Source organism: Arachis ipaensis, chromosome B06 (genome assembly GCF_000816755.2).
Source record: "Arachis ipaensis cultivar K30076 chromosome B06, Araip1.1, whole genome shotgun sequence".
In the NCBI taxonomy this organism is placed as follows: domain Eukaryota; kingdom Viridiplantae; phylum Streptophyta; class Magnoliopsida; order Fabales; family Fabaceae; genus Arachis; species Arachis ipaensis.
Genome location: NC_029790.2, coordinates 69,134,177 through 69,155,503, shown reverse-complemented (window position 1 = coordinate 69,155,503; position 21,327 = coordinate 69,134,177). Strand labels below are relative to the sequence as shown.

At 36.5% G+C, this 21,327-nt stretch overlaps 2 protein-coding genes across 2 annotated transcripts in view; one reads left to right on the top strand and one right to left on the bottom strand.

Moving 5' to 3' along the window:
• LOC107646933 (expansin-A9-like) lies at nucleotides 2,457–4,385 on the top strand. Its single transcript, XM_016351076.2, has 3 exons — nucleotides 2,457–2,716; nucleotides 3,110–3,440; nucleotides 3,982–4,385. Exons 1-3 carry the CDS (start codon nucleotides 2,503–2,505, stop codon nucleotides 4,289–4,291), a joined length of 855 nt encoding a protein of 284 aa, XP_016206562.1. The 5' UTR covers nucleotides 2,457–2,502; the 3' UTR covers nucleotides 4,292–4,385.
• The window catches only part of LOC107646934 (uncharacterized mitochondrial protein AtMg00810-like), a 16,366-nt gene continuing 192 nt past the window's right edge, over nucleotides 5,154–21,327 (bottom strand). Inside the window, exon 2 of the mRNA XM_016351077.1 lies at nucleotides 5,154–5,750. Within this exon, the coding sequence (XP_016206563.1) occupies nucleotides 5,154–5,750 (597 nt within the window). The remainder of the gene's footprint in view (nucleotides 5,751–21,327) is intronic.

The window sequence follows — 21,327 nt, the reverse complement described above, 5'->3', positions numbered from 1 at the left end:
TGCTATTTTAGCTTTCAAACTTTGTTATGTCTGTATATTGACTAGTCAGCCTAAACTCCACGGGCTGCGGCTAGCAACTTATGACTATTATATTCTCAAATCTACTTATATTTTGTTATCTGGTATCTATATCTCGTGCTTTATGCCTTTAGCTTCATGTGAATGTTTGGGCTTTGTAATCATGCAGACTTTCACTCGTCTAAGTTTACCAAAGATTCAAATTTTCCTATACTTAAATCATGCACACTTTTACTCGTCTAAGTTAACCAAAGATTCAAATTAAGGACATTTATTGTTTTTGACTTAGAGTTAGTGATGTGCTATTATAAAGAACAAAAGGGTTTAAATAGGCTCAACATTGGGTTTACAAGGTTTGATAAAAGGGTAAGCCCAATTTAGGTATGTGAGCTTTAACAAAACAAAGGCCTCAATCACATAAATGAATTCATACATTAAACAATGGAATAGAATCAAACAAGCCAAATATTACAATCTTAGAGAGAACAACACACACCAAACAAAACATTGGTTGAAAAGATGTCTATGAAATCTTCATCCAAATGCTACCTGAAATCAACAAAAGGCCACAAAACTCAAAGTAGCATCTACTAGGGTATAATTTACTAAAAATCTCTAAAAAATCAATAGAATACCATATAAATTATATAGAAAAGACACTAATGATGCTCACGCATCACTTAGCGACCAATAATTTTTTAAACTAATTTTTATTTTGGTTGCTAAATCGGCCGTTGACGATAAATTTAGTGACTAATTTTTGCAACTTTTTGGTTTTTTAAAACCAAAAAATAATGGTGACTAAGTTCGGTCACTAATTTCTAATTTAGCAACTGATTTAGTAACCAACTAGAATGGCTTTGGTAGTGGTCGCTAAATCGGTTGCAAATTTCTAATTTAGCGATCAATTTAGCGACCAACCATTTTTTGGTCATAAAAGAACTGACCGATCACTAAATCAATCGTTATTCCAATAACTTCTTGTAGCTAGACATTTCGGTATTATTCTTTAGAAGTTTATGTATTATTTTTTATATCGGATACGTCGTCCTCTTCTTATATGCAAATGTCACTGTTCATTTCCTTTCAAAATTTTGTTCTACTTGATTTCTTTACGTTATATATAGATTTTTTCACTTATTTTCTTTTCTATTAAAATTTGTGAATCTGCAACTCAAGTCGTCAGAAAATAAGTTCTTAATTCTATCACATCATATAGTTGGAAATTTTAGTATTAAAGTAAAGATATTTCGCTGTTAAACTAAAGACATTTCGGTGTTATTCTTTAGAAATTTATGTATTATTTTATATATTAGATGCGTTGCCTTTTTCTTATATATAAATGACACTGTTCATTCTCTCTCGAATTTTTGCACTTGTTCTGCTTAATTTTCCTACGTTATATAATAAATTTCAGTGCTATTTTTGTTTTTGGCAAGATATCATCCCATAAGTGTGAACCTATATTTATTCAACTAATTAAGATTTTAATATAGTATAGACATTTTTATTCAAGTCTAATATAAAAAGCAATACTCCTAAAAGAAGAACTAAGATCAACAGAAAAAAAAGAAAAATTGTATGAAGCAAAATAATGTAGCATTAAAGAAGATATTTCTATGTTATTTTAGCAAACTTTTGGTGTCAAAATTAAGCAATTTCTATGTTGTTAAGAAATTTTGGTACTATTTTCTAATAACTTCTGCACAATTCAAAAATTTCCTTCCTCCTCCTCATCTTTATTGCTTTTTCTTCTTATTTTTCATTTTTTTCTTCCTCATCTCCTTATTTCGTTTTCTCATAATTCTTTTTGTTTCACTCTCTTAAAATGAATAAAAGTAAGAAAAAGAGAAGAAAAAAAGCTAACCAAGAAAAAAAAATAAATGCAATTACACATAAGGAAGAGGATTAGAAGAAATAAAAATAAAAGGCAACAACAGTAGTACAAATAGAATAAGGAGGAAGAGGCAAAAATGACGCGCAAAAGAAGAAAAAAATGATTTCTCGTGTTGTAGGAGTGGATTTTGTTGAGTTTGACTAAATTTGGTTGAACTTGGTTGTCAAAATAAATTAAATGTGTAACGAGACTGTTAAAATATTAACTGATAGTGAGAATATTTGCTGGAATCAACGCTTTATAACATAACATAATGATATTTTAAACTAAAAGAAAATAATTTAAAGACATGTATGGAGAGAAATTAAAGAATAACCAAAAGAGGTTGATATAATAGGGAGTAAGGGACAATATCAAAATCAAATGGATGGTTCCTATATTATGAATAAATGGTGGCTAAGAGTAAAAAACTCATGTGTTGTTGCACTCGCACCCGTTCTACAAAGTTGCAATCTTAAAAACAAACCCCATATTTATAATCATATTAATTTGTTCAACATTTCCTAACACCAACCTCGGAGAAAATATAGAAAACCAAATCAAAGATCATCATCAAGATCATCCTACATCACTATTCCCATATCTCTATGGCCTCATCATCAATAATATTGCTCGTTCTTGTTACATTTGCTATTCGTGATGCACATGCAAGCGTAAATTCATGGAGTTATGCAGCTCATAATAACATAGTTGGACGTAGTACATTGGCTATTTTCAATCATCAACAACGCCCTAAGTTTGTATCTGGCCAATGGATGCAAGCTCATGCTACCTTTTATGAAGGAGGTTCCGGCACATATGGTATGTTTAATATATAACCCATAAATCATTGCCACTAATCAATATACAATTTTATCAAAGAAATCCATAGTTAATTACAACATTTACACATCATGATCATTAGTAGTATTATATATAAGCCTAATTATTGTAGCATTATCAAATTTATCTAGCAAAAATAATTATTATGTCATGAAATTATTTATCTTAAAACTTAAACTATTAAGTAGTATAAATAATACACAAATTATTATGTATCTAACACATGTGACATTTATTTGCTACGAAATAATTTGTTATTTTTATATGTGCATTTGTTTAACAAAGAAGTATTTCTCTTTTGATCTTAACAATATACGTATAACTCAATTGTTGTTGTTGTTGTTGTTGTTGTTGTTGTTGTTGTTGTTGCAGGAGGAGCTTGTGGGTATGAGGATGTGGTTAAAGACGGTTATGGGATGGAGATAGCAGCATTGAGCACAGTTATGTTTAAAGGTGGTGAAGCATGCGGTGGATGCTACGAGATCAAATGTGCATCAGATTCAACTCAAGGATGCAATAATGCAGGAAGAGGACAATCCTCCATCTTTGTAACCGCAACAAACCTTTGCCCCCCAAACTACAATCAAGCAAGTAATAATGGAGGATGGTGCAACTCTCCACGAGAGCACTTTGATTTGGCCAAACCTACATTCCTCAAAATTGCTCAGTACAAGACCGGCATTGTCCCAGTTCAATACCGCAGGTCAATAATTTCTATATCAACCATGTTAGGTATATGATTTAGGGTTTACATATACATTAAAAATTACCCCTCAAATTAATTACTTGTATATAATAATATTGAAATATAAAGTAAATTAAAAGTGTATGAATCAACAACATATATTTATACACAAATATATAATATCTAATTTGGTATCTGATTTTTTGTGTGCATAATATTTCCATAAAATAAATGACATCACATATAGTTTCCATAAAAATATTAATAGGTATAAGCCTAAAGCACATTTCACATTAGTCAAATGCTAGGAAACTATCAATACATGCACATTAGTCAATCATATTGATAATAGTCTTGGGTTTGAGGTGTGTTGAGTAATCATAACGAAAAGAGTCATGGTTTCTATGAAATTTTTAATACTCGAATAAGATTGCCTCTAATAAAATAATACCTTGCTTTCATATTAAAAAAGTTTGAGATGTGTGTTAAGAGAGATTTAAAAGTTAACTATTCTCACATGATGTATGTCTAATTATGATGCTTATTGAAACACATGCAGAGTACCATGCAAGAAATGGGGAGGAATCAGGTACACCATAACTGGGAATCCTTACTTTAATCTAGTCAAAGTGTGGAATGTTGGAGGTGCTGGGGATGTGGTGGGAGTTCAAGTGAAGGGTGATACGAAGCTCAAATGGATAGAATTAAAGCGAAATTGGGGCCAAAAATGGGAGACAAAAGCTATGTTAGTCGGAGAATCATTAACATTTAGGGTCAAAGCAAGTGATGGAAGGTACTCCACCTCATGGCATGTCGCCCCCAAGAATTGGCAGTTTGGTCAGACTTTTGAAGGCAAAAACTTCAAATAAAATAGCAACATTAGTTTTTCGTATTTTAAGTAAAGCATTAAACAGTGAATTCAAGTTCCTCCTCCTTCTACATATCTTCTTAGCTTACTATTGTTTTTCCCATGTTATCATCATACTAATCATAGGAAGATAATTTCAATAGAACAAAGAAAGGTACTAAGAAACTATTTTTATCCAAAAAAATTTCAAAACTAAACTTTTGGTTGATAGAACTTGTTAGTTTTATGATATAGTTTGACATTGGTTTAGTGTATTATGGACTTGAACCTTGTAGCAAGGATAGTTTTGATGAATAAGTAGTTTAGATAAATGGTTTGAAAATTTGATAGTTATATTATTGATAGGTTAATGAGAGAGTACAAAGACTAATAGAATTTGATATGTTTGTTAGTTAGTTACAACAAACTCCATGATGGCCTATATATAGGCTCCATAAGTTAATTCTAAATAATTCCAAATTTTAGATATTTTTAGATATTAACCTAGATATTTCTAGATACCAATCTTAGATATTTCTAATACATGATTTATTTACTTAACTTCTAGACTTCTCCATTATAATATCTAGATTTGTATTTTTTTTAACAAGATCATGAAAATTCTAGAAAGTTCTACAAATGTGTAGCATTATTAATACTCCTCCTTGATGCACATTTGTGTAAATCCAAGCATCTCTCGAAATAGTTCGAACTTTGATCTTGGTAGTGCCTTAGTGAAGATGTCTGCTAGTTGCTCATCTGTGTTGCAATACTCGATCTTTATCTTTTTCTCCAATATAGCTTCTCGTATAAAATAAAACTTGATAGCTATATGCCTGGTCCTACTATGATGGACTAGATTGTTTGCCATTGCTAATGGTGACTTAGTCGCACAACATAGTTGTTGGTTCTTCTTGTTGCTCTTTTAAGTCTTCAAATATTTTCCTTAGCCATATTCCTTGACTAGTAGTATTTACGGCTGCAACATACTCAGCTTTAGCAGATGATTGAGCCACAGTTTCTTGTTTCTTTGATGCCCAAGAGAATACTCCATATCCTAGTATAAATGCATATCCAGAAGTGCTTTCGGTAGATTTATAGTGAATGGCATAATCTTTTACGTCTTGTAGATATCTTAATATTCTTCTTGCGGCCCCATGGTGCTTTTGACTTGGCTTTTGCATGAATCTTGATAGTAGACTTATTGCATACATGATGTCTGGTCTTGTGGTAGTTAGATAAAGGAGGCTTCCAATAAGACTTCTATATTGCGAAGCATCTGCCTCTACAAATCCATCTTCTTTTTGTAATTTCTCATTATGGACTAGAGGAGTAGATACTGCCTTACAATTATTCATCTTGAATTTTTGTAGCAAATTTTGAGCATATTTCTTTTGCCAGATGAAAATTTTGTCTTCATTTTGGTTTACCTCAATTCCAACCAAATAGTGCATAAATCCTAAGTCAGTCATCTCAAATGTCTGTTTCAATTTTTATTAGAATTCTCTAATCATAGTCGCATTGTTTCCTATGTATATAAGAACATCCACACACAAGGAAACTATGAGAGTGTTTGAATTACCTTGCATCTTGATGTAGAGTGTAGGCTCACTTTTACCCTTCCTGAATTGATGATCCGTGAAATATTTGTCAATTTGACTGTACCATGCTTGCGAAAATTGCTTGAGCTCATAGAGTGCTTTCTTTATCCTTAGCACCTTGTCTTCATGTCCTTCTACAATGAACTCTTGTGGTTGATCAACAAAAACTTCTCTCACCAGTTCTCCATTTAGAAAGGCAGATTTCACATCCAATTGATAGATCTTTCATTGCTTTTGTGCGGCTACTGCAATGAGCGCCCTTATTGTATCTAGACAAGCTATAGGTGCAAATGTCTCTATGTAATCTATCCCAGGAATTTGTGCATATCCTTTAGCTACAAGCCTTGCTTTAGGCTTTTGAATAGATCCATCGGGATTGAACTTAGTCTTTTATACCCATTTGACTCGAATAATATCTTTATTTAAAGGGCGATTTACCAGTTCCCATGTGTTATTCTTCTCGATCATTTTGATTTCTTCTTTCATGGAATTTCTCCCTTTTTGTTGCTTTTCTGCTCCTTCAAAGCTTGTAGGCACGATATTAACAAAATTGCATGTTTCATATACATCTTGTAGTGGTCTAGTTTTTCTTGGAGGAGAATCAGTTATTGCTTCTACTGTTGGAGTAGGTGTGCTTTTTTCTTCACATTCTTGTTCTTCTAGTCTAGGTGGTTATTGTGACACTTCAATGCTTTTCTTTCTCAAAATTTTCATCTTCCGAGTTCCATGAAGTATTTTTGTCAAACTCCATGTCCCGACTATTTATGAGTTTTTTCATTTGCAAGTTATATAGTGCGTGTATGCAAACCCTACACTTCCATACAACAGTACCAGCAAGTGCAGTGGGTCGTGCAAGTAATACCTGAGCGAGTCAAGGTCGATCCCACGAGCATTGTGGCTTGAAGCAAGCAATGGTTATCTTGCAGGTCTTAGTCAGGTAGAATAAAAAAGTTGTTGGATTATGTTATGTGAACCTTAAATAAGGATAGGAATTATATGCTGGGAATAGAGTTGAGAGTCGGAGTTGCTTTATCTTTTTGAATGAACTTTGGTATTGTTATCTTCCTTGCTTGTGAATGATCTTCCTCTCTGGCAGGCTGTAAGTGATCAAAACCATTGCCTGTGGCCATTGATCTCCTCTACTACAGAATGAATGCCAGGGCCCTTGGTCATTTTATCTAACGGAGGGTGAAGCTCTAGCAAATCATTCTCCTTGCGATCCTACTGATAAACCCATATTTTATGATGTATTTTGTGCATAAATTGAGTGTCTCTATCAATTATTCACCCACTTATTCATGTAAATTGCATGGTTTTACTATTCCTTCCTTGTTTTATGATATATGCGAAAAACATGTTTTCTATGCTTTAAAAATATTAATTTTAATTACCCTTTATTACCATTCGATGCCCTGATTTGTGTGTTAAGTATTTTCAGGTTTCATAGGACAAGAATGGCTTAGGGGACGAAAAGGAAACATACCAGAGATGGAAGGAAAGCGCAAGAATGGAGTTTTTGAAGAAAAGGGCAGCGACGCGAACGCATGGACGATGCGAACGCGTGCCTAGCGTGAAATGGTAGCGACGCGTACGCGTGGACGACACGGACGCGTGCCTTGAACAAAACACAAATGACGCATACGCGTGATCGACGCATACGCATGACAAGGAAAACTCCCAGATGACGCGAACACGTGACCCATGCGAACGCGTGACAGACGCCACGTACAGGAATCTGCAGAAAACGCCCCCAGTGATTTTTGGATCCTTTTTCGGCCCAAATCCAAACCAGAAACACAGAATATAAGCCAGAGAATGGAGGAATCAAACAACAACTTAACAACTTAGTGATAGATATAATATTCACAATTTTAGGTTTTAGACATAGTTTTAGAGAGAGAGGTTCTCTTTTCTCTCTTAGGATTTAGGATTAGGATTTCTCTCATTTTAGGATTGCTTCTACAATAACAGGTTTAATGTTCCTTTAATTTATTTTCTACTTTTATTTATTCCAATGCTTTTACTTGTTAATGTTCCTAATTTGGCTTATGAATTTTTCATGTTAAGATTTGAATATTCTGTTTAATGCAATTTGAGGTATTTCAGTTTATGATTGTTTTAATCTATTTATGAATGCTTTTAATTTAATTTAAGATATTTTCCCCTTTTGGCTTTGGTTAAGTAATTTATAACACTTGAGTTGTCAAACTCAGCTGTTGATTGAAATTGGAATTCTTTGCTGGTTAATTTGTACTCCAATAACTCTAGTCTTTCCATAGGAGTTGACTAGGACCTGGGGATCAAATAAATTTGTCCACTTGACTTTCCTTTGTTTAGCAAGGGTTAATTAAAAGTGGGAGCAGAATCCAATTCTCTCCACACCTGATAAGGATAACTAGGATAAGACTTCAATTTCTCATACCTTGCCAAGAGATTTTTATTATTATCAATTTATTTTCCTTTTCATTTAAATTACTTGCCCCTTATTTTCAAAAACCCAAAAATATATCTTTTTACATAACCAATAATAAATCATACCTCCCTGCAATTCCTTGAGAAGACGACTTGAGGTTTGAATACTTCGGTTATTTATTTTTATTGGGTTTGCTTAAGTGACAAACAAGTTTTTGTATGAAAGGATTATTGCTTGGTTTAGAAACTATACTTGCAACGCGATTAATTTTTTATAAAATTTCTTTACCGATAGAAAAACCGATCGTCAAAATGGCACCGTTGCCGGGGAATTGCAAACGTTTGCCTTAATATTGGTTATTGTAAATATTTTCTTTTGCTTGTTTATTTGTTTTTATTTTTGTTTTTAATTTTTATTAGTTACTATGAGTTTTCACCCCCGTCACTTTGAGTTTGGTTCAAATGCTGTTGAAAGGAATGGAAGCTATAACAGGAACATGCATCAAGGTCAGAACAACCAGAGATAGAAGGAGCCACGAGGATCTGATCAACCCTTTAGGCAACAACACCCTCCAAGATACCATGGACCATAACCATTCCACAATGCATGTCAAGACAATAGTTATGATGGACCCTTTCGTGCCAACCAACACCCACCAAATTACTATAGTCAAGAGCCATTCCAAGGTGCATACCGAGATAATAGATATGGTGGACCCCATCATATGCCTATGAACCACCTCTTCAACACAACTTTAAACCACCACACTCATAAGCCCTCTACCACCATTCACCTTCGTACGACCCTAATCCATATCCACCCCAATTCTAACCCATTTACTCCCAAGAACCACCACTTTCCTATACACCATGTCCATATCCATCACCCCAAGAATCAAGGGAGCAACTCAAGGAGACATTTGAAAGATTTCATGACACACTTCACCAATTGAATCAAGCGATAAATAGACTACCTTCCCGACGTTTGGACACTCAAGGAATCCCCATGGCTTCATGTGGGCAATCTAATGAAGAACGCAGCATGAAGGAGGTACTAGAAACCCCACTGGATAGTAAGGAGCATGACTTTGTACTGGAACAAGTGGAGGAAGCTGTAATTATCAAAGAAAAATAATTGGTTGAAGACTTAGGACATGCTGAACCTCCATGGGAATCCAGAATTGAAGAGAATTCCGTCAAGAATTTTGCAACTGATGCTAAGGAGGTATCTTATGAAGAACTAGAAGGAACAACTCAACAAGCAGGTTTCCTTGATGATGATAATCACAAGTCAAGTTCTCCTAGTAATGAACTTACATCCGCAAGTGAACTCTTTGAGATGGAAGAATCTTCCCCAAGTGAATACGAAGATGATGCGGAGGTAGACTTTTCTCAACCTCCAAATTATGACTCGAGTGATGAGGAAGATATCGAAGACTTTGATCAAGATGTGTGGTATGAAAAATTGTGATCGTTCATTCCTTGGTAACGGCGCTAAAAACTTAATACGCGCATTCATAATCTTAGTTCTTTGTCACAACTTCGAACAACTAACCAGCAAGTGCACTGGGTCGTCCAAGTAATAAATCTTACGTGAGTAAGGGTCGATCCCACAGAGATTGTCGGCTTGAAACAAGCTATGGTCATCTTGCAAATCTCAGTCAGGAGGATTCAACTGGTTATAGAGTTTTAATAATTAAAATATAATTAAAATATAAATAGGATAGAGATACTTATGTAATTCATTGGTGAGAATTTCAGATAAGCGTATGGAGATGCTTAGTTCCTTCTGAATCTCTGCTTTCCTACTGCTTTCATCCAATCCTTCATACTCCTTTCTATGGCAAGCTTTATGTAGGGCAGCACCATTGTCAATGGCTACATCCCATCCTCTCAGTGAAAATGGTCCAAGATGCGTTGTCACCGCATGGCTAATCATCTGTCGGTTCTCGATCATACTGGAATAGGATTCAGTAATCCTTTTGCGTCTGTCACTACGCCCAGCACTCGCGAGTTTGAAGCTCGTCACAGCCATCCCTTCCCAGATCCTACTCGGAATACTACAGACAAGGTTTAGACTTTTCAGATCTCAAGAATGGCTGCCAATAATTCTATCCTATACCACGAAGACTCTGATCTCACGATCAGGAGGCTAAGAGATACACATTCAAGCTTGTAGGCATATAGAATGGAAGTGGTTGTCAGGCACACGTTCATAAGTGTAAATGGTGATGAGCGTCACATTCATCATGTTCTTGTGTGCGAATGAATATCTTAGAGAAGAAATTGGCGTGAATTGAATAGAAAAATAATAGTACTTTGCATTAATTCATGAGGAACAGCAGAGCTCCACACCTTAATCTATGGTGTGTAGAAACTCTACCGTTGAAAATACATAAGAACAAGGTCCAGGCATGGCCGAATGGCCAGCTCCCATAAAGGTCTAAGATAGCATAAGACTAATCAAAGATCGGATTTCTAACATGATAGTAAAAAGTTCTATTTATACTAAACTAGTTACTAGGGTTACAAAAATAAGTAAATGATGCAGAAATCTACTTCTGGGCCAACTTGGTGTGTGCTTGGGCTGAGCATTGAAGCTTTCACGTGTAGAGGTCTTTCATGGAGTTAAACGCCAGTTTGTAACCTGTTTTCTGGAATAGGGCAGAAGGTTGGTGTTGAATGCCAGTTTGTGTCATCTAAACTCGAGCAAAGTATGGACTATTATATATTTCTCGAAAACCCTGGATGTGTACTTTCCAACACAGTTGAGAGCGCACCATTTGGACTTCTGTAGCTCCAGAAAAGCCACTTTGAGTGCAGGGAGGTCAGAATCCAACAGCATCTGCTGTCCTTCTTCAGCCACTGAATATGATTTTTGCTCAAGTCCCTCAATTTCAGCCAGAAATTACCTGAAATCACAGAAAAAACATACAAACTCATAGTAAAGTCCAGAAATGTGATTTTTATTTAAAAACTAATAAAAATATATTAAAATCTAACTAAATCATACTGAAAACTATGTAAAATCAATGCCAAAAAGCGTATAAATTATCCGCTCATCAGAACACCAAACTTAAATTGTTGCTTGTCCCCAAACAACTGAAAATCAAATAGGATAAAAAGAAGAGAATATACTATAAATTCCAAAATATCAATGAAACTTAGCTCCAATTAGATGAGCGGGACTAGTAGCATTTTGCCTCTTGAATAGTTTTGGCATCTCACTTTATCCATTGAAGTTCAGAATGATTGGCATCTATAGGAACTTAGATTTTAGATAGTGTTATTGATTTTCCTAGTTCAGTATGTTGATTCTTGAACACAGCTACTTTATGAGTCTTGGCCGTGGCCCTAAGCACTTTGTTTTCCAGTATTACCACCGGATACATAAATGCCACAGACACATAATTGGGTGAACCTTTTCAGTTGTGACTCAGCTTTGCTAGAGTCCCCAATTAGAGGTGTCCAGGGTTCTTAAGCACACTCTTCTTTTTACTTTGGACCTCGACTTTAACCGCTCAGTCTCAAGTTTTCACTTGACACCTTCACGCCACAAGCACATGGTTAGGGACAGCCTGGTTTAGTCGCTTAGGCCAGGATTTTATTCCTTTAGGCCCTCCTATCCATTAATGCTCAAAGCCTTGGATCCTTTTTACCCTTGCCTTTTGGTTTTAAGGGCTATTGGCTTTTTGCTCTTGCCTTTTGGTTTAAAGAGCTTTTGGCTTTTTCTGCTTGCTTTTTCTTTTTCTTTCTCTCTTTTTTTTCTTTTTTTTCGTCATCTTTCTTTTCTTTTTTTTTTTGCAAGCTTTTGTATTCATTGCTTTTTCTTGCTTCAAGAATCATTTTTATGATTTTTCAGATTATCAGATAACATGTCTCCTTTTTCATTATTCTTTCAAGAGCCAACATATTTAACATTTATAAACAACAAATTCAAAAGACATATGCACTGTTCAAGCATTCATTCAGAGAACAGAAAGTATTGTCACCACATCAAAATAGTTTTGTGGAGGAAAGTGCATCCCCTGAGGCATCTCAGGGATTTCATGGTGAAGAATTTCCTCATGCTCTTGTTGAGGCCCATGATCTCTTGTTTGCTCCATCCTTTTCTTAGTGATGGGCTTGTCCTCTTCAATGAGGATGTCTCCCTCTATGTCAATTCCAGCTGAATTGCAGAGGTGACAAATGAGGTGAGGAAAGGCTAACCTTGCCAAAGTGGAAGACTTGTCAGCCACCTTATAGAGTTCTTGAGGTATAACCTCATGAACTTCCACTTCCTCCCCAATCATGATACTATGGATCATGATTGCCCGGTCTATAGTAACTTCAGACCAGTTGCTATTAGGAATGATTGAGTGTTGAATAAACTCCAACCATCCTCTAGCTACAGGCTTAAGGTCCAGTCTTCTCAATTGAACTGGCATGCCTCTTGAGTCAACTTTCCATTGAGCTCCTTCCATACATATGTCCAAGAGGACTTGGTCCAACCTTTGATCAAAGTTGACCCTTCTAGTGTAGGGGCGTGTGTTTTCTTGCATCATTGGCAAGTTGAACGCCAACCTTACATTTTCCAGACTGAAATCTAAGCAATTTCCCCGAACCTTTGTAAGCCAATTCTTTGGATTCGGGTTCACACTTTGATCATGGTTCCTAGTGATCCATGCGTTTGCATAGAACTCTTGAACCATTAAGATCCCGACTTGTTGAATAGGATTAGAGAGAACTTCCCATCCTCTTCTTCTAATCTCTCTCGGATCTCCGGATATTCGCTCTTTTTGAGCTTGAAAGGAACCTCAGGGATCACTTTCTTCTTTGCCACAACTTTATAGAAGTGGTCTTGATGGACCTTTGAGATGAATCTCTCCATCTCCCATGACTCAGAGGTGGAAGCAATTGCCTTCCCTTTCCTCTTTCTTTAGGTTTCTCTGGCCTTAGGTTCCATTAAAGGTTATGGAAAAACAAAAAGCAATGCTTTTACCACACCAAACTTAAAATGTTTGCTCGTCCCCGAGCAAAAGAAGAAAGAAAGAAGGAGAAGAGGATGAAAAATGGAGGAGAAGGGAGATGTGTATATTCGGCCAAGGGGAAGAAGAAAGGGTTGTGTTGGGTGAAAAAGAAGAAGGAATAAAGGGTTTATATAGGAGTGGGGGGAGGTTTAGGGTTCGGCCATTAGGGTCGGGTTTGGGAGGGAAAAGAGTTTGAATTTTGGAAGTAGGTGGGATTTATGGGGAAGAATGGAGGGATGTGAGTGGCTAAGAGGTGATGGGGAAGAGTGATTGAGGTGATTGGTGAAGGGTATTTGGGGAAGAGGGTTATGAAAAGGTGTGAAGAGAGAAAGTTAGGGTAGGTGGGGATCCTGTGGGGTCCACAGATCCTGTGGGGATCCTTTGGGGTCCACAGATCCAGTGGGGTCAAGGACTTAGCATCCCTGCTCCAATTAGGCATGCAAAACGCCCTTTGTATGCAATACTGGCGTTTAACGCCAGACTGCTGCCTATTTTTGGCGTTAAATGCCCAAATGTAGCCTGTTTCTGACGTTTAATGCCACTTCCATGCTCTGTTCTTGCGTTAAACGCCAGTCTGGTGCTTGTTTCTGGCGTTTAACGCCAGTTTGATGCTTCTTTCTGGCGTTAAACACCAGTTTGATGCTTCTTACTGGCGTTTAAATGCCAGTAAGTTCTTCCTCTAGGGTGAGCTATTTTTACTGTTGTTTTTTATTCTGTTTTTGATTTTTCAGTAGTTTTTGTGACTCCACATGATCATCAACCTAAAAAAATCATAAAATAACAATAGAAAATAAATATATATAATTAAATAACATTTGGTTGCCTCCCAACAAGCACTTCTTTAATGTCAATAGCTTGACAGTGAGCTCTCATGGAGCCTCACAGATGTTCAGAGCATTGTTGGGACCTCTCAACACCAAACTTAGAGTTTGAATGTGGGGTTCAACACCAAACTTAGAGTTTGGTTGTGGCCTTCCAACACCAAACTTAGAGTTTGACTGTGGGGGCTTTGGTTGACTCTACAGTGAGAGAAGCTCTTCATGCTTACTCTCCATGGTTACAGAAGGAGATCTTTGAGTTTTAAACAGAAGGTTGTCCTCATTCAGTTGAAGGACCAACTCTCCTCTGTCCACATCAATCACAACTTTTGCTGTGGCTAGGAAGGGTCTTCCAAGGATGATGGATTCATCCTCATCCTTCCCAGTGTCTAGGATTATGAAATCAGTAGGGATGTAAAGGCCTTCAACCTTTACTAGCACATCCTCTACTAGTCCATAAGCTTGTTTTCATGGATTTGTCTGCCATCTCTAATGAGAAATTGGCAGCCTGTACCTCAAAGATTCCTAGTTTCTCCATTACAGAAAGTGGCATTAAGTTTATTCCTAACCCCAGGTCACACAGAGCCTTCTCAAAGGTCATGGTGCCTGTGCTACAGGGAATTAGGAATTTACCAGGATCCTGTTTCTTTTGAGATAATTTATGCCTATCCAATTTATTCAATTCATTAGTGAGCAAGGGAGGTTTATCTTCCCAAGTCTCATAACCAAATAATTTGGCATTCAGCTTCATGATTGCACCAAGGTATTTAGCAACTTACTCTTCAATAATGTTTTCATCCTCTTCAGAGGATGAATACTCATTAGAGCTCATGAAGGGCAAAAGGAGGTTTAATAAAATCTCTATGGTCTCTAGATGAGGCTCAGATTCCTTTGGTTCCTCAAAGGGAAACTCCTTATTGGTCACTGAGCGTTCCAGGAGGTCTTCTTCACTAGGATTCACGTCCTCCTCCTCCTCTCTGGGTTCGGCCACACCAAGTAAGGTAATGGCCTTGCACTCTCTTTTTGGATTCTCTTTTGTATTGCTTGGGAGAGTACTAGGAGGGGTTTCAGTGACTCTTTTACTCAGCTGGCCCACCTGTGCCTCCAAATTTCTAATGGAGGACCTTGTTTTATTCATGAAACTTAAAGTGGCCTTAGATAGATCAGAGACTATATTTGCTAAGCTAGATGGATTTTGCTCAGAATTCTCTGTCTGTTGCTGAGTGGATAATGGAAAAGGCTTGCTATTGCTAAACCTGTTTCTTCCACCATTATTAAAGCCTTGTTGAGGCTTTTGTTGATCCTTCCATGAGAAATTTGGATGATTTCTCTATGAGGGATTATAGGTATTTCCATAGGGTTTCCACATGTAATTCACCTCTGCTATTGCAGGGTTCTCAGGATCATAAGCCTCTTCTTCAGAAGATGCCTCTTGAGTACTGTTGGATGCAGCTTGTAATCCATTCAGACTCTGAGAAATCATATTAACTTGCTGAGTCAATATTTTATTCTGAGCCAATATGGCATTCAGAGTATCAATTTCAAGAACCCCCTTCCTCTGAGGCGTCCCATTACTCACAGGATTCCTTTCAGAAGTGTACATGAATTGGTTATTTGCAACCATGTCAATGAGTTCCTGAGCTTCTGCAGGCGTTTTCTTTAGGTGAATGGATCCACCTGCAGAATGGTCCAATGACATCTTTGATAATTCAGATAGACCATCATAGAATATATCCAGGATGGTCCATTCTGAAAGCATGTCAGAAGGACACTTTTTGGTCAGTTGCTTGTATCTCTCCCAAGCTTCATAGAGGGATTCACCTTCTTTTTGTCTGAAGGTTTGAACATCCACTCTAAGCTTGCTAAGCTTTTGAGGAGGAAAGAACTTGGCTAAAAAAGCCGTGACCAGCTTATCCCAAGAGTTCATGCTATCTTTAGGTTGAGAGTACAACCATATTCTAGTTCTGTCTCTTACAGCAAACGGGAAAAGCATAAGCCTGTAGACCTCGGGGTCAACCCCATTGGTCTTAACAGTATCACAGATATGCAAGAATTCAGTTAAGAACTGAAAAGGATCTTCTGATGGAAGTCCATGAAACTTGCAGTTCTGTTGCATCAGAGAAACTAATTGAGGCTTTAGCTCAAAATTGTTTGCTCCAATGGCAGGGATTGAGATGCTTCTTCCATGTAAATTGGACTTTGGTGCAGTAAAGTCACCAAGCATCTTCCATGTCTCCTTCTTTTTCGAAAATTTCTGTCAGATTTTCTCTAGAGAGTTGTGCTTTAGCTTCCCTTAGCTTCCTCTTCAGAGTCCTTTTAGGTTCCGGATCAGCTTCAACAAGAATGTTCTTATCCTTGTTCCTGCTCATATGAAAAAGAAGAAAACAGAAAAGAAGAGGAATCCTCTATGTCACAGTATAGAGATTCCTTTATGTTAGTAGAAGAAGAAAAGAAATTCGAACACAGAAAGAGGGAGAGGGTTCGAATTTTTAAGAAGAAGAGAAGTGTTAATAGATAAATAAATAATTAGAAGGAGGTGAGAGAGTAGAATTTTCGAAAATAATTGAAAAGAAAAGAAAAATATTTTTGTTTTTATTTTGAATTTTGGTTAGAATTCAAAAATTAAGAGAAAAAAATTAAAATCAAAATTTAAAACAATTAGTTAATTAAAAAGAATTTTGAAAAAGGGGTTAGTAGTTTTTGAAAATTGAAGAGATGAAATTAGTTAGGTAGTTTTGAAAAAGATAAGAATTAAACAAAAAGATAAGATTAATTGAAAAAGATTTGAAAATCAATTTTGAAAAGATAAGAGGTTAGAAAAGATTTTGAAATTGATTTTGAAAAAGATGTTATTGACATTGAAAAAGATATGATTGAAAATCATTTTGAAAAAGATTTGAATTGGAAATTAAAAAGATTTGATTTTTTGAAATTAAAGTTCATTACTTGACTAACAAGAAACAAAAAGATATGATTTTAAAATTTAAAGATTGAACCTTTCTTATTAGGCAAGTAACAAACTAAAATTTTTGAATCAATCACATTAATTGTTAGTAAAGATTTTGAAATTATGAAATGAAATTAAGAAAAAGATTTTGAAAGTCATTTTAAAATTTTCGATAATCATAAAAAAATGAAAAAGATTTGATTTTTGAAAAATATTTGAAAAAGATAGAATTTTTAAATTGAAAATTTGATTTGACTCATAAGAAACAACTAAATTTTGAAATTTTTTTGAAAAAGTCAACTCAAATATTCGAAATTTATGAGAAGAATAAGGAAAAGATATATTTTTAATTTTTGAATTTTTAATGATGAAAGAGAAAAACAATAAAAAGACTCAAAACATAAAAATTATGAATCAAAACACATAATGCATGCAAGAACACTTTGAGTGTCAAGATGAACATCAAGAACACTTTGAATGTCAAGATGAACACCAAGAACTTATTTTTGAAAATTCTTAAGAAAAGAAAAACATGCAAGACACCAAACTTAGAAATTTTCAAACTTTATACACTAACAAATTGAAAATGCATATGAAAAACAAGAAAAGACACAAAGCATAAAGATGCAAAGATCAAACAAGGAAGATCATCAAGAACAACTTGAAGATCATGAAGAACAGTTTCATGCATGAGTTTTCGAAAATTTTAATGAAAAATTAAAAAGATGCAATTGACACCAAACTTAAGAATTGACACTATATTCAAACAAGAAACACAAAATTATTTTTGGTTTTTTTATGATTTTATTAAAATTTTTGGTATTTTTCAAAAATTAATTGGAAAAGAAAAATAAGGATTTCAAAATTTTTTTAATGAGAATTCCAGGAATCATACAATGTTAGTCTAAAGCTCCGGTCTAGGAATTAGACATGGCTTACTAGCCAGCCAAGCTTTCAGTGAAAGCTCTGGTCCAAAACACTAGACATGGCCAATGGCCAGCCAAGCTTCAACAGATACAAATCAAGCATATAACAGCTGATTAGATGAGAGTCCAAGGGCTCTTTCCATGATAGGTGGAAGCCTTAGTCCAAAAATTTAGACATGGCTTGACAACCAGCCAGGCTTCAACAAATCATGAAGAAACTCTAGAATTCATTCTTAAAAAGTCTAAAGCCATAGAATAATTTATTTTTTGAAATTTTTTTTTTGGAAAATTTTTTCGAAAATAAAAATAAAAATAATAAAAACAAAAAGCTTAAAATTAAAATAAAATTTACCTAATCTGAGCAACAAGATGAACCGTCAGTTGTCCAAACTCGAACTATCCCCAGCAACGGCGCCAAAAACATGGTGCACGAAATCGTGATCGTTCATTCCTTGGTAACGGAGCTAAAAACTTAATACGCGCATTCATAATCTTAGTTCTTTGTCACAACTTCGCACACCTAACCAGCAAGTGCATTGGGTCGTCCAAGTAATAAACCTTACGTGAGTAAGGGTCGATCCCACGGAGATTTTCGGCTCGAAACAAGCTATGGTCATCTTGCAAATCTCAGTCAGGCGGATTCAACTGGTTATAGAGTTTTAATAATTAAAATATAAATATGATAAAGATACTTATGTAATTCATTGGTGAGAATTTCAGATAAACGTATGGACATGCTTAGTTCCTTTTGAATCTCTACTTTCCTACTGCTTTCATCCAATCCTTCATACTCCTTTCTATGGCAAGCTTTATGTAGGGCATCACCGTTGTCAATGGCTACATCCCGTCCTCTCAGTGAAAATGGTCCAAGATGCGCTGTCACCGCACGGCTAATCATCTGTCGGTTCTCGATCATACTGGAATAGGATTCAGTAATCCTTTTGCGTTTGTCACTATGCCCAGCACTCACGAGTTTGAAGCTTGTCACAGCCATCCCTTCCCAGATCCTACTCGGAATACCACAGACAAAGTTTAGACATTCTGGATCTCAAAAATGGTAGCCAATAATTCTAGCCTATACCATGAAGACTCTGATCTCACGATCAGGAGGCTAAGAGAGACATATTCAAGCTTGTTTGCATGTAGAACGGAAGTGGTTGTAAGGCACGCGTTCATAAGTGAGAATGGTGATGAGCGTCACATAATCATCACATTCATCATGTTCTTATGCACGAATGAATATCTTAGAGAAGAAATAGGCGTGAATTGAATAGAAAAATAATAGTACTTTGCATTAATTCATGAGGAACAACAGAGCTGCAGACCTTAATCTATGGTGTGTAGAAACTCTGCCGTTGAAAATACATAAGAACAAGGTCCAGGCATGGCCAAATGGCCAGCCCCCATAAAGGTCTAAGATAGCATAAGACTAATCAAAGATCGGATTTCTAACATGATAGTAAAAAGTTCTACTATTTATACTAAACTAGTTTCTAGGGTTACAGAAATGAGTAAATGATGCAGAAATCTACTCCCGGGCCCACTTGGTGTGTGCTTGGGCTGAGCATTGAAGCTTTCACATGTAGAGGTCTTTCTTGGAGTTAAACACCAGTTTGTAACCTGTTTCTGGCGTTTAACTCTACTTTGCAACCTATTTCTGGCGTTTAACTCCAGAATAGGGCAGAAGGTTGGCATTGAACGCCAGTTTGCGTCGTTTAAACTCAGGCAAAGTATGGACTATTATATATTTCTAGAACTCCCTGGATGTCTACTTTCCAACGCAATTGAGAGCGCACCATTTGGACTGCTGTAGCTCCAGAAAATCCACTTTGAGTGCAGGGAGGTCAGAATCCAACAGCATCTGCAGTCCTTCTTTAGCCTCTGAATCTGATTTTTGCTCAAGTCCCTCAATTTCAGCCAGAAATTACCTGAAATCATAGAAAAACACACAAACTCATAGTAAAGTCCATAAATGTGATTTTTATTTAAAAACTAATCAAAATATATTAAAAACTAACTAAACCATCCTGAAAACTATGTAAAAACAATGCCAAAAAGTGTATAAATTATCCGCTCATCAATGTGGTTGCAGCTGAAGAAAATTGCAAAGAAGTGGAAGAATCCACAGAAGAATACAAGGGAGTAGAGCCTGCAAAACCACTGGAAACACCTATCCCAAGGCCATTACCGCCCAATACAAACTTTAAGTGGGTAAAATCCTTAGCTTTTATCTTTACTTTTCAACTTGAATATGGTTTGTTTGAAACAGATGGCCAGCTTAGAGCTCTTTGTGGCTTTAAGAGTAAAAAGAAAATGGTTTGTGCTCAAGGCCGGTATGCAAGATTCAATAAGGGTCCACGCTTCAATTTGAAGTGTAAGGATTGGTTTCGAGTTCGATTGAATGGGTCTCGGAAAATGTTTGGTCATCTTGGTGAGAATGCAACTTCCAAACCACCCCGCTGGAAAAATATAGATCGAGACAAAGGCGGATATAAAAGTAAAGTTTGGGATCCTGGAATCTATTCTGACATTCAACACCCCGGGAGCCTGAGAATCTATTTGAAGCTGCTCAAGGGCTTTACATGCCTAGTTTGGGACCCCGGAGGCTATTGGCATTCCAAACACTGGTGGAGATTTTTGGATGAATTCAAGCACAAGCCACCATAGCAGGAAGCTCACCAAATGTCCAACTTAAGGACTTTAACTAAAAGTGCTAGGTGGGAGGCAACCCACCACGGTATGATCGTTCCTTTTTCAATTTTATTTCATGTTGTTTGTTTTTATTTTATTTTATTTTCATTGAACCTGGAATTATTCATGGCATGTACATTAGCACTGCATATTGCATTCTGCATAATTGCATAAAAAAAAATCACCCCACGCGACCGCGCAGGCCACGCGTGGGCGTCGAATGGAAATCGGCGTAAAAAAAATCAACGCCTAGAAAGTTGGGCTAGAATTGTGCGGCTGATGTGCCTTTAGCATAAATTGGCCCTCGCGTTTGCGTCCCTGATGCGAACGCGTCACCTGCACGACATACATCCTACATGAAAGCGTGAGCAACGCGTACGCGTCGCGCGGATTTTATGGACCCTTTTGGAAATAGAGAGTTCCGCCAAAACGACGCTGGAACTGTGCGTTTAGCACAATTCTCAGCGACGCATTCGCATGCTTCACGCGTACGCGTCCGTTACCTTTTACCTAAGTCACGCGATCGTGTCAACGACGCGGCCGTGTCACTTCTCTTTTCACCCAATTCACGCGATCGTGTGCTCCACACATTCGCGTGGATTCAAATTCACTTACCCCAACCCATGCGAAACCCTACCCTATTCGCGTCCCCAA

Excerpts from the sequence above, each read along its gene's own strand:
- LOC107646933 (XM_016351076.2), top strand. The coding sequence starts at position 2,503 with ATGGCCTCATCATCAATAATATTGCTCGTTCTTGTTACATTTGCTATT. Across the intron at positions 2,717-3,109 it reads AGGAGGTTCCGGCACATATG|GAGGAGCTTGTGGGTATGAG; the intron begins GTATGTTTAATA and ends TTGTTGTTGCAG. Across the intron at positions 3,441-3,981 it reads GTCCCAGTTCAATACCGCAG|AGTACCATGCAAGAAATGGG; the intron begins GTCAATAATTTC and ends AAACACATGCAG.